The 13815-nt window shown below is 41.1% G+C and overlaps 1 protein-coding gene across 5 annotated transcripts in view; it reads right to left on the bottom strand.

Annotated features, from left to right (window-relative positions):
* Positions 1–280: 280 nt before the first annotated feature.
* Positions 281–13815, bottom strand: part of lrsam1 (leucine rich repeat and sterile alpha motif containing 1) — a 45633-nt gene continuing 32098 nt past the window's right edge. For all 5 annotated transcript variants that reach the window (XM_068573632.1, XM_068573633.1, XM_068573629.1 and 2 more), the window contains 7 exons: positions 7983–8063; positions 7577–7672; positions 7088–7186; positions 6876–7007; positions 5157–5223; positions 2720–2925; positions 281–2435 (listed from right to left, as the gene is read on the bottom strand). In XM_068573632.1, coding sequence (XP_068429733.1) covers positions 2313–2435; positions 2720–2925; positions 5157–5223; positions 6876–7007; positions 7088–7186; positions 7577–7672; positions 7983–8063 — 804 coding nt within the window. In that variant the 3' untranslated portion in view covers positions 281–2312. The remainder of the gene's footprint in view (positions 2436–2719; positions 2926–5156; positions 5224–6875; positions 7008–7087; positions 7187–7576; positions 7673–7982; positions 8064–13815) is intronic.

The following is a 13815-nucleotide window of genomic DNA, read 5'->3' as shown; positions in this document are numbered from 1 at the left end:
ATTTTGAAGCCCTCCTTCTCATGGATCTTCCTCCTCATCATCCTGCCTACCTCTCTCCCTTATCTACCACTACCAGATCTACTACGACTCCTGCTTCGTTTCTTCCTCCCCACTTCGGTCCAGCTGTCCTCACTCCCACCCTTACCAAGTTAAAGTAATGCGCTGTTATATTAGCGATATTGGACAGTGGAAAAGGACCACTTGACGATTAAGTGGGCGCTAATAAAGTGAAAAGACTTTATGCACACTGCACACCCATTGAAAAGATTAATGACACAGCTTGTTTCATATATCATACTGATCGTTTATTTGATATTGATAGTCCCTTAGTTTTTTACTTGTAATGCAAAACAAATAGTTAAGTTACGATTGCAAAGATCTCCATTTAGTTTTTTTTCAAGTGGTTATTGCACGTGTGTTTAGATCTAATTTACCAGAGAGGGCCACTTGGGATTTTCAGGAATGTCGCAAATGGTAACCTATTATGTGTTCCCTTTTCTCTTCAGTTTGTAAATCAGTTGTTCAGTTCATGCTATGAGTGAGCATAGCCCGAGTATGTCACAGAACTTCAACGCTAACTTGGTCAATGTTGGTTCCATGTTTGGCTCAATAAATCCATACTTGTTTTAAACCCACCAGCATACCAGCTCAGACCTTCACACTTAACAGCGTTACAGTTTTTACAGCACATGTCCAGAGGTGGCTTCCTGCGTAGGAATAGTGCATCGCTTCAGCAACACAAAACCTTTACATTGACTAAGGTGAGTACAGCATATCACACATTTTAAACTTCAGTCAGTTGACATGAAATGTCCAATTTGTATAGAACTGGAATCTCTAACACAATACATTTAACAGTCAATTATAGTAAAGATATTTCCTGATGCATGCTGGGATGTTAAAGTTAAGAGCACTTGAAAGGGTAGAACAGCATCAGTGATGGCAACAGACAGGTGAGATGTTCTAAATATGCAACACATATAGCATTTCAAATAAGAAATAAGTGAGGCAGAAACTAAAGTGAGGTCCAAGACTAGATTACAGTCTGTCCAGGGACCCCAGACACATAACACTCCCCAAAAGGCCCTGCTAGACTTTTTGGCAGATGGGTTGTGATCATTTGATTAACTATGACTTTGTTTGGAGAAATAGTATTATATGCATAGCTGAAGCACACATATTTTATGATCTGATCTTGCGGTCACCAATATAGAATTGCTCTTTCATTCACATTCACTTAATAAAGCTGTGGGAATAATGAGAGACCTTTAAGAAAAGAAGAGCCAACATTAATGCATCAGAGGCTGAGAAATCCTGACTTTTATCCTCAGCATGGGGCAGGCTCCAAAATCACTGGATTCTACATTTCCCATGAAGCAACTCATTTGTTGGGTGAAGGCCCATGTTTTGAAACTTCAGTAGTCTCCAAAGTCAAGCTGAGAAAGGATTCTTTTCTCGGACTTTGAAAAAACCCAGAGAAAACATGACACAACTGAATAAGAGCAGGACTCACAGCTCAAACTAAACTTACTATTAGGTCATTTCAACTCTTATTGTTCTTACATGGTGCAAATGTATACATTTCTTAATATTCCAGGTTATCACACTGTAAACCTATAATGATATAATACAATAATATAATACACAGAGTAAGAGGAACTGCTGTGTTTACCGTAGCTCCTTTTTGACCTGGGCAGAATTTGATTTCCCCTCAAATTGTCTTGATATGCATTGATATTTAATTCTCCAATTATAACAAAAGATAAATGACTCCGGCAGGCACAGAGGAGCCTGGATGTGAGTGCATGACAATACATCGAAGAGCAACAAGATGCCATTGCATCAATGATGATAACAATCAAAACATCATGTTTAGTTAACTGACATACATGTTGGACAGGTATTACTTTGGTTGACCACACAGACAAATAGTATTCTTTAAAAAAAGAGATTCCCAGAAAAAGGCACACATCAATTTAGAAACTACTATAAGGCAAAGAACATACAGTCTTCAACCAGTGAGTGGTGTAGTCTGCTTAGCTCTTAATATGTAATGCAAATCATTTTTAAATATTGGATTTAAAAGAAGAACAAAATAAGACAGGCTTGGACACCACTTACAACCAAAAACACAACAAAAGTAAAGTCATTCTATTCAGATTTGTTTCAGCATATACATAACAATTGTGGTTAATACAGGAAAGTGACTCAGCTCTTCGAAGAACCGGCTAAATCCAACTCACAGCCGCTTTATGATCATGCATGAATAAGAACGATGCGGTTGATGGAGGAGGAGCATAGTGTTGTGGGTCCTAGCTGTGGTAAAGGCGTACGTGCTGGGATATGTTGCTACGACACAGAGGGCAGTTCTGCAGAGCGCCGCTGCAGACCTGACAACAGCATACATGACCACAGGGCAGGAAGATGACCTGAGACTGGAGACAGAGAGATACAAGATACCATCAGTGCGTCCATACGTTTCCACACATTGCATATTTTAACTTCATTACTACAAACATCTTTGAGGGTTTTTCTAGAGTCACTGAAGGGCAATCCTCTGGATTTTAAGGAGATTGGAGGGCGGTACTTTTTATCTTTTTTAGTAGTGTGCTTGTTACATTTCTGAAAGCAGTCAATGGATTTATTCACATGCTCGATATAGGAAGTACGTAGAGAGCTATTGCAGACACAGCGACGCATTAGTTGCAACTTGTCTTACCCCAGTCTCCATACAGACCACACACTCTGAGCTCCCTGGTCTCTCCACAGGGCTAGGGGCTGAGGGGGTGACGGGGGTCCCTGGGGTGAGTGGTGGGCTGGGGATCTGGAAGGTGGAGGTGCTAGGGAGCAACTGATGGGAGAAAGTGGATGGAGCAGTGGGGGCAACCTCTGCCTTCTCGTTCTGCTGAATAGCCTTACAAGGTTCTGGTGGAGAAGGAAAGAGTGAGTGAGTGAAGTGCAAACATATCCTACATCATCTTCATTCTTTAAAGCGATGGAAAATAAGTTTTTGCTTTATACACATTAATTTAATTTTTGTTTTTTGTTGAAAGCCCTCACTTTTCTTCTTTGATTTCAGTTCTGAAACGTCTGTAACCGGAAATAATGTGAAATAACCCTTCTTCCATTGTTAATTGTTTTATATCCTGAAAGGAACAATTTAATTCAGAAAAGAAATTTGAAAACCATCGTAAAAAAATCCTATTGCTTTTGCCGTTCTACAAACAGTGAAGGCACCAATACATGTTGAAAATAAAGAAAAGTAAATCAATATATTGGGAAACAATATTATCAAATAATATTAGCTTGGCACAGACATATCAGAGTGTAAGATGTAATGGGTTAAAAGGAAGGGCTGGGAAATTTGAAACAATTTAACTGATTAATCACATAATTCTTCTGCGATTAATCACTTATTTATTACTTAAAGATGTATGTTAAAGACCAGCAATTGATTAACTTTATACAAAAGCAATAATTGCTTTTTATGTTTTTCAGTTCAGTTCAGTTTTTCTTACTCAGTGAAACAACTGACAGGTGAAAGGTCAGCGGCGGCTTTGCGTGATTAAATTTTAATCTGGACGCGGAGCCTGCAGCGCGAGACTGCTGAGAGACTGACCGTCGGTGAGCAGCAGCACTCGCTGCTCATTGAGAACAGAAACTACATAACAATACATGCTTTCACGTCAGGCTCAAGTCGGCAAGTCGGCAACACTGCCTGTCGGTGAGGCTACGGAATTTTTGACAGTGGTATTTTGTTGGGAGACCATATACTGAGAGAATAGACGTTTTAGACCGCTGTTAGACAGGTTAGTTTTACTTTACTGATGATGTGTTGTTGCAATAGTAATCCTGCTCAGTACGAGAGGAATCACAGGTTCAGACATTTGTACTTGGCTGAGGAGCCAATGGTGCAAAGCTACCATCTGTTGGGTTTTCTTCACATCTGTTAGATTATAACTGAACGCCTCTAGACATAATGATACCATAGTGCTGGGGCTCTTCGGTTGGCCCTGGATAACTGGCTTCTGTCAGTGAGTAGAGACGATCGTAACAGGGCTGAGGTGCGGCCGCATGTTTGGGCAATGAGTAGTGTTAAACTCTAAGTGGTCGGAAGACAAGAAAAGTGCTATACAAGTACAGGTCCATTTACCATTTCCAATGAAATCTGTTTATGGGACAACGTCAATCTACTCATTTCAACAAGAGCAAACTCACTACTCCGATGGACAGAAATAACAGAATGATGACTCTGGATTATTCCGGTGTTCGTTGTCTACATCTGCTTTATACTGAATCAAAAGTCTGCAGATATCTGAAGGTATCAGGACACATATCTGATGCCTTCTGATATATCTGTAGCCTCTTATTTGAAAAGTGCTGTGCCAGAGAGTGCCTTTTGACACAGCTGCCCGCCTTGTAACATGATTAAATCAAATGAACAGAGGATATAATAACCCCACATCAGACTGCTTAGGGAGATTGGATTACCAGAGTTCATTCATCGTACGTCACAGCTTGGTTAATGTTTCACTCTTGCATTATGAAGTAAACGCTGCAGTGTCATATTTTAAGACAGGATATAACTATTTAAGATGTGAGATATAGTAGAAATATGAATGATAAAGCATTGGAAGGATGCAATAAACAGCTGCAGCTAAACTATTTTCCATAATTTCTTTCTATCAACTACATAACTTGTCAAACCCCCCACCCCGAGAGTTCTTTTGTTGTGCTATTGTTGCCATGCATCACTATAATTAGTTCAGACGTTTCTGCAGCGAGACCAGCTACGTAATTGTATCCACTTTATTGCAATGCAATACAACTGCTCTTTCATGAAGTTAGTTTTATGATGCCTTTAGTGTACAGTTTCTGTCAACAAAAACAACATTATGAGCTTCATGAAGACAGATGCTATTACAGGGTTATTTAATATGTTTTTACTGATCCCAAATATATTGAGAAGGTTTTGCTTTAATAGCCGTTCTTCTTTGTTGATGCAGTACAGTATATGTTTGACATGCGGCATGTTACTGTGATTGTTGAGATTTCACATATGTTTTTTGTGCTAGTGAATGTTTTTGCTTTAAAGACACAGACTCTTTTCATTATAATTGTCTAATACATAGGCATGTAGGATGTGTGTAATGTACCTTTAGGGTAGCATTCCAGAGCCCAGTTCAGAAGAGCATTTTGGATTCCTATTTCATTAATGCCAATCTGAAAACAGAGAAATGCAGAAACATGATTATTTTCATTTGAATTAATAGTTGAACCTGTACTAATTTGTCTGGCCACTTGTTGGCCAGACAAATTAAAATCACTTTAGAAAGATATTTTGATCATTAGTATAAACATCCAGCACAATATGAGCAACAAAAATGCCTCCTCGAGCGGTCACCGAATTTTTCAAACTGTATTTTGGTGCCTTAACAACAGCCCACATACTAATAAGACACCTTTTTGGAAAGATTAGGACCTAAAGAATTGTCGAGAAATTGTAAAGAAATCTCAATAAAACAGCATTGGGGTGTTCAAAGGAGTTTCAAAAAACTGTGTCGTTCAGATCATAAATGGAAAAAATACATATTTTATGTCAAAAGATTGTCTGAAAGGGGCATACTGGGATTTAAAATGTCCGTCTTCCTTCACACTTGCTTTATGACGATGGTTCTAGGAACGTGAGCAGAACAGGAAGCCTTGAGGACAAGAAACCGTGAGCCGGAGGAATAAAAAAAATAAAATACTCAGGGTTAGGGTTAGGGGTTAGTGATTTTTGTGATTTTTCAGGTACAAAGGGGTCTGGAAAGCTTGTATTGAGACTCCCACAAACCCGTAGGGCAGGCGTATTCAACTAATGTTTAACGAGGTCCAGTTTGAGAAAATGTCCTCATGCAAAGGTCCAGTACATCACAATAATGTCTAACTTGACAATACAGTAGCCAGCAGTCAACAACTGACTGTCAAATCAAATGAAGAAAAAAAAAAAATAATATCTGACAATATTCATCATCAGTTTTCAAATTTAACTGTATGAATTATAAAAACGCTAATAAAATACATAATAAATATCTATAACCTGAAGGTTTTGAAAAAAAAAATCCTGAAATAAAGTACTCATTTTACAAAAATAAATGTAACTTAATTGTCTTTGCCCTGTAGCTTTATATTCAGTTAATTCCGGTGTCAAGTGATCATATTATTCTCTTATAAAATGTGTGTGAGGGACTATAGCTGTTATTGAAACCACTTGAAACAACTTGTTTCAGCTCTATAGTCTCTGTTTACCTTATTGTTGGACAGTGAATAGTCAGTGAACAGTATTACGATTCTGATCACATTGGGCTCTTAGATTCTTGTGTTATGCTTTGCCTCGTGATAAAGCTTCACATTGTGCTTTTAATAATCTTCTAAACACATGAGACATACGACTTTTGAACTGCCTTTAGGAAGAATGAACATAAAAGACTCTGGTTAAAGAGTCGGGTAAAAAGTCTGGTTAAAGACAGCAGCTCAACACTGTAGACTGTTGACACTGTTGGCAGCTGATGTTGAAACTGAATGGTAAATGGACTGGACTTTCATAGCACCTTTAAAGTCTTCCGATTACGTAAAGGTCATTTCATGACATTCACCCATTCATTTTGTCCATCAGGAATAACTAACATTCCACCCATTCATCCTACGGGAGCAATTTGACAAGGGCAAGTGTCTTGCCCAAGGACACAGAGCAATAGTCGAAGAGAGCTGAGGATTGAACCGCTGATCCTCAAATTGAATAACCACGGTTGCCCTGAAGTGTATGAGGTGAAAGGTCTCAAATATGAAAGTGCCAACTGTTAGTAATGTGTTCGAAATTATGACAGACAGACCTTCTTGAGGTCGGAAGGGCTCATGTGGTATAGAGCCTCAGTTGTCACTCGATGGTGAGCCAGGATGGGCAGGTAGGGGTGAGCTGACAGTTTGCATATCAGGTTGACCAACTCTTTCTCCAGGCCCGCTTCCTGCAATAAGATTATCATTCAACAACAGCACAGTTTAGTTGTCAGAGGTGTCTGTGCGCCCACCTGGCACCATACTGTACCTGCATGCGCAGTGACAGGGGCTTTGCATCCAACAGTCTCTGGTATTGGATCATCCAGTAGTTCTGCTGGTTGGACTCCGACTTCAGCTCCATTTGTGCCTGGAAAAAAACAAAGTGATTGCTGGTGTCAATGAGAAAAGACACCCACTAACTGACTGAATTACAAACACTCTTGCACATCTTTTCTTTTCTTATTAAAATACACTTAGAACTTTTATTTGATAAAATATACTTATTCTAAAGTACTGTTGTCTGTTTGTTGTTTGTTATATTTTTATTGTTTTATCCTATGTCTATTGTTATGCACCTTTCACCGAGTCAAATTCCTTGTATGTGAACGTACTTGGCCAACAAATGATTCTGATTCTGATAATGTGTGCAAGTGACGAAAACGAAGTAAATGTGAGTCTCTGTAAACTTGGAACAGAAATTATGAACCAGAGAAGTGAAAGAGCCCAAGCCCTCTGGACCAAGCAGCCGTTTGCTCACCAGAACCTGATGCAGCTCCTGCTCTCTCTGGTCTCTCTGCTTCAGCAGCTGCTGCAACAAATCACTGAGAGCCGTTCGCTGCTTTACCAGAACCTCCTGTACACGCACGCACACACACGCATGCACGCACAATGACATGAGGTAGAGTGACACTTATCAAAATACTGTTGAAGGACTATAAATAAAACAAGCCTGGCTCTGATATGATTAATATCACTATTATTATCACTCAGTAATATATTTACTATCCTTTTACATCTGTTTTATTTTTTTTGTACAATGATAAATTGTTGAAATGGAGCAATGACATGAAAATAACCAAAGGAAATTATATTGTAATCAACAGGACGAATAAATAAAAATCAAGGAAATGCAAAAAGCGATGACAGAAGGCGGTGACACCCACCTGCAGGTTCTCAGCATCCAGATTGCGTCTTTTAATCTCCAATCTAGTCAGCTGCATTAATTCACCCTCTATGAGCTTGATCTGGGGACAGTGGAGAAGCAAACATGAAGATAAAGGGAGAAGGGACATGCAGCTGAACGCAAAGTCAAGATGAAGTGATTTTCTTTCGGAAGGTAATATTACACAGGGTCTTAATGACTACCTGAGTGGTAACCAGAAAGGTTTGAAAATGGCAGATGCTATGAGCACCTTGGTGTCAATAGCCAACAATACTACACTGCCTGGCCAAAAAAAAAATTGCCACCTTTATTCAACTATTATTGCCTACTGTACAAGCCTGTGGGGGCAGTGCTATGATCTGGGATTGCTGCAGTTGGTCAGGTCTAGGTTCAGCAATGACCAGATTCAGCAATGACCAGGTTATTCTTTCAATGGATTTTTTCTTCCCTGATGGCACGGGCATATTTCAAGATAACAATGCAAGAATTCATCGGGCTCAAATTGTGAAAGATTTTTTAGGAAGCATCAGACATCATTTTCACACATGGAGTCCAGACCTTAACCCCATTGAGAATCTCTGGTAAGTGCTGGAGAAAGCTTTGCGCAACGGACTCTACCATCATCAATACAAGATCTTTGTGAGGAATGAATGCAACACTGGATGGAAATAAATCTTGTGACATTGCAGAAGCTTATCAAAACAAAGTGAATGCGTGCTGTAATCAAACCTAAAGGCGGTCCAACGAAATATTAGTGTGTGTGACCTTTTTTTTGGTGGCGACTTTCTTTTTGGCCAGGCAGCCCACATTAGATACGGGCCGCATATCCCAGATTCGTTAAGACGCTCTTAAGCGTTAAGAGCGTCTTATGAGCGCCCTAAGAGCACTGTGAAAGAACGACGCGTTTCCCAGAGTCGTTCTTAGCTTAAGACGCTCTTTCACTAAGAACGAAACGTGAGATCGGTCTGACCCACTATTAACAGCCTTCTTAGCGTCAAACGCTAACTGCAGCCGCGTCAGGGAAAGTTATATCTGACATTCAAAGGAATACTAAAACCATTCGTAATGAGGAATGTGCGCTCACAGCTACAGGACACTGACGCAAGACAAATAATAGCATAAAAATAAAAAATAACGATATAAAAATAAAGAATTTCCCCATTTTCCTGTAGCTACATAAATAAAATGAATCAGCATTACTATCACTCATTACGTTTTCACACACATTCGGCATCTGCATATGAGTTTACGTTAGTTATAAAAACATCAACAACCCTGTGGTATTCCGTAGATATCAGGGAAACTGACAGGTGTAACTGAACTCTGCTGAACCTCATCAAGAAAGGCTCCACGTATAAAGGCGTTGCTGAAGTCCACGCGTGATAGACACCACGGCTGCAATACGGCATATTCTCGCTGCTAACCAACAGCTTTGCCCTGCGCTGTTGGACCGGGCTGTCCAATGTACCGGCTTCCCCGTGTGGAGATCCAACGCCTCGTCACACTAGTGTCATCACACATCCAGAGGCCAACTCACTGCAATGTTTCCCTCAGCCTGCGTTTTTACGCAGTGGGGAGCTTCCTGGTGGTGGTGGGGGACGGCACCGGCCTCAGCAAGGCATCGGTTTCCCGAAGTGTGGCAGCCGTGAGACCGATCCTCCTGCGTCGTGCCCGCACACACATCAGAATGCCCACTACACGAGACGAGGTCCGCCAGGTCCACCATGGATTTCATGCCATGGCTGAGATCCCCCGGGTGATTGGTGTCGTGGATCGCACACACACACACACGCGCACTTACCGTAATTGCACCTGTGTGTGGGGACCACAGGGTGTTGTGCGTGATTTATGCGCCGATAAAGTGCTGGGTGATTGATTTGCCTGGCATCAATTGATTTAGTTTCAGCAACACGGCGGTGGACAGTTCCCACTAAGAGCGTCTTAGTAAGCTTCTTTGGCGAGATCTTAAGAAGGCACTCAAGAACGCATCAGGGAAACACTCGTATCTTAGCGCTCCTTCTTAGCGAACCCTTCTTTCGAGCCTTCTTAAGTTCTTAAGAACGATCGAATCTGGGAAACGCAGCCACTGTATGTGAGAGAGGCTCCACCTGCTAGTCTATATAAAGGCGTTGCTGAAACCCACGCGTGTGAGACACCACGGCTGCAATACGGCATATTCTCACTGCTAATTAACAGCGTTGCCGTGCGCAAAGCCAGATAGTTTACATAAATGCATATGTGCGTCAGGTCTTCTCCCCACTTAATGTGCTGTTGGACCGGGCTGTCCAGTCTAAGTACCGGCTTCCCCGTGTAAAGATCCAACGCCTCGTCACGCTCGTGTCACCACACATCCAGAGGCCAACCCGCTGCAATTTTGCCCTCAGCCCGGAGGCGCAACTCCTGGCTGGTCTGCGTTTTCACGCAGTTGGGAGCTTCCTGGAGGTGGTGGGGGACGGCACCGGCCTCAGCAAAGCATTGGTTTCACTGAGTGTGGCAGCCGTGACACCGATCCTCCTGCGCCATGCCAGGACACACATCAGAATTCCCACTAAAACGGGACGAGGTCCGCCAGGTCCACTGTGGAATTCGTGCCTTGGCTGGAATCCCCCAGGTGATTGGTGCCGTGGATGGCACACACAAGCGAGCGTATGTAGCGTAATCGTACCTGTGTGTGGGGACCACAAGGTGTTTGATTTATGCGCTGATAAAGTGGTGGGTGATCGATTTGCCTGGCATCGATTGATTTAGATTCAGCAACACTGCGGTGGACAGCTCCCACTAAGAGCTTCTTAGGAAGCTTCTTTGGCGAGATCTTAAAAGGGCAGTTAAGAACGCGTCTGGGAAACACCCCTATCTTAGCGCTCCTTCTTAGCCGAACCATTGTTAAGAGCCTTCTTACGTCCTTAAGAACGATCAAATCTGGGAAATGCGGCCAATATGAGTTTACTATGGGTGAGCTGCAAGTGACATCAAATAAAAGGAAAAAGAACAAAACAGGAAAAATAAATGGCAATAAAGCACAATGTCTTTTTTTCCGTCTTTACCAGCGTAATTTTGTCTCTTCTAACAGCCAGTGATAGAAGCTAAAAGATCTACGTGTGACCACTTACATCGTTAAAGGTACTTTGGTGATTTCCCAGAATTATTATTATATCTCAACTGATTTGTTTTGAGCCACTTTGGCGCAGCAAAACAAGCTGTAAACACAACATTGATATACATCACTTTTTAATTTGACCTTGCTAACAAGTTGGCAGTTGCCTCTTTTTAAGCAACTAGTAGACATAGCGCAACATTAGCATACATTCTAGGTTTTATTTGTGTCCACCTGATAAAAGAAAGTTCAATATTCACTCTCTTTTCACCCCCGTTTTTTTTTTTTAAAAAGCGGTGAGACTCAAATAAGGCAACAGTTGAGGGGAACTACTGAGTCAGGTGATTGTTCTCTGTTGGTACAACACTATTAGTCCCACCTTTTCACATTACAAGTAATCATTTTATCAACTGCTAAAATAAGGACCACATATCAAAGTAAACATGTAGACCGCTCTTCTCCGGACAACTTTCCTGTAAAAACTGAAACAATTCACTTGTGTGTAGAAAACGACAGAAGTTAAGTGGCCGTTTAATCCAATTGTCCAAACATTTATTTTAAGCAAATAAAAATGTAACCATATTTTTGGCTCAAAGATCAATTTCTAGATTATATGATATATATTTACCCTTGATGTTTGTTTTAACAATGAATTGTGACAATACTCTCTATATCAATGTTCTGTCAAGGACGCCATTTAACAAAAGATGTGAAAATACTTCTGAAAATACAGTTATGCTTGTGGTTCATGCATTTTCTAATACGTAAATATTTTTCAACAAGAGAGACTTGGATTTTAAAGCCTTTGTCAATCACCTGACGCTTTTATCCAAAGCGACTTACAATAAGTGCATTTAACCGTAAGTACGAAGTAGGAACAACAAGAATCAAGACAGAACAATTTCTCAAATAAAGTCAAACTACTAAGTGCTATCAGTAAGAGCCACCGAAGTGCTGCCTAAGTGCTGCTGTCATTGTCTTTATTCAAGGTATAGTCGAAAAAGATGAGTTTTTAGTTTGCGGCGGAAGATGTCGACACTTTCTGCTGTCCTGATGTCAATGGGGAGCTCATTCCACCATCAAGGAGCCAGGACAGCAAACAATCGTGATTTTGTTGAGTGTTGAGTTCGCAGCGACGGAGCAACAAGCTGATTGGCTGAAGCTGGGCGGAGTGAACGAGCTGGTGTGTACGGTTTCACCATGTCCTGGATGTAGGTCGGACCCGATCTGTTCGTTGCACGGTACGTAAGTACCAATGTCCTGAAGCGGATGCGGGCGGCCATCGTGTACTACAGAGCATCTGTCATGCGTGCCTGCTGACAACTCTGTCATCTGGATGGTTTATCTTGAACAGAGAAGCTTTTACCAGCGTCTGATTCAGAAGTAGTTCCACTGGCTTTGCAGCATTCAGCACCAGAACAGAAAACATTGAAGCAGGCAATGGAAACCAGCAGCATAGCGATGATCAAAATACCATAATTAATTCCTTTAGGAACAGATAGGAGTACGGTTCTGGTATTGCTGTATGATATTATTTGAATTATTTCTTATATTTAATGTGAAGGGACCTCAATTCTTAAACTCTCAAAAATTTTGAGAAATCCCTTGAGAAGCTTCATTTCCTCTAGGCCGAGATTTTTTTTTAAAGAAGCTAAAACAGGGTGTCTTGTAAACCAGTGGTTCTCAACTGGTGGGTCACAGATCCGTTTTTAATGGGTCGCGGGCCTTTGCTTAGGAAAAAAATTGGGGGGTTGGGGCTGACCCACCTCCATCGCCAGCCAGCCATCTGTCTGGCATCGCCGGCCACATTCTGCCCTTCACAGAACATGTTAAACTGACTCTTAAACCTAAAGTTCAGAAACCACTGACTGACTTCTATATTACTCCTTGCGATCTGTATTTACACTCATGATTTCAACACCCAGCATGCAAAACTATCGATCGCAATCTGTATTCACACTCATGATTTGGATGTTTCTTGCAGGTTTTCAGAGCTTTTTGGCGATTTGAAGATATTCTGCCTTGATTTTAATAAAGAACAGTCTGGCAGACTTAAAACGTGCATTTAAGTTTCATTTTTGGGGTAACGTTCTCACGTAGCCTCTTCACATGTGTCAACTGTAAGAGGCTCAGACGCACAGACAGATGTATCCGGTCAATTTTCAAAATAAAACCGGCGTTGTTTTTTTTTTCTTTCTGTGCAGTCTGATACCAAGGGGACGTCGCGTCACTCGCTCACAGACGAAAATGTTTTTAGAGTGATTCAACAGCATGGCACCAAAACGTAAATCCTTAAAAGGAGTATACTGATAATGTTTTTTTTTCCCATTTGACTTCTATGCACCTGGGCCGCAGAGTTAGTTTAGGTTATGTTACTTATCTTATTGTTTTGTTATGCACCTTCAACACCCCTAAACACACACAGCATGTAACACTATTGTCTCCATACTATCTTAGGTTCAACTGCACCATCTTTTCATTAAATGCATTGAAGATGTTGAGAATGTTTCTCGATTTAGTTCGCGGCTTGTCATTAAGGGTGATGGTGGGTCCCGGAGCCAGACCAGTTGAGAACCACTATTGTAAACTATCTTGTAAGCCTTAGATTGTCTAAAAACAAGAGTCCAGCTCTGCTCTACAGACTTCCATGTGATGGTGAGCTCCATCACATCAGTATCATTAAAAAAAAAGAATAATAACTGAAACAGGTTTGACCACCCCACCCATCTACGCCCACGGA

This window comes from Clinocottus analis, unplaced genomic scaffold, assembly GCF_023055335.1.
Source record: "Clinocottus analis isolate CAN_PGR_092001 unplaced genomic scaffold, fCliAna1.0.p SCAF_13, whole genome shotgun sequence".
Classification (NCBI taxonomy): domain Eukaryota; kingdom Metazoa; phylum Chordata; class Actinopteri; order Perciformes; family Cottidae; genus Clinocottus; species Clinocottus analis.
The sequence above is the reverse complement of the archived record's forward strand: the minus strand, read 5'-3'. Positions and strand labels throughout refer to the sequence as shown.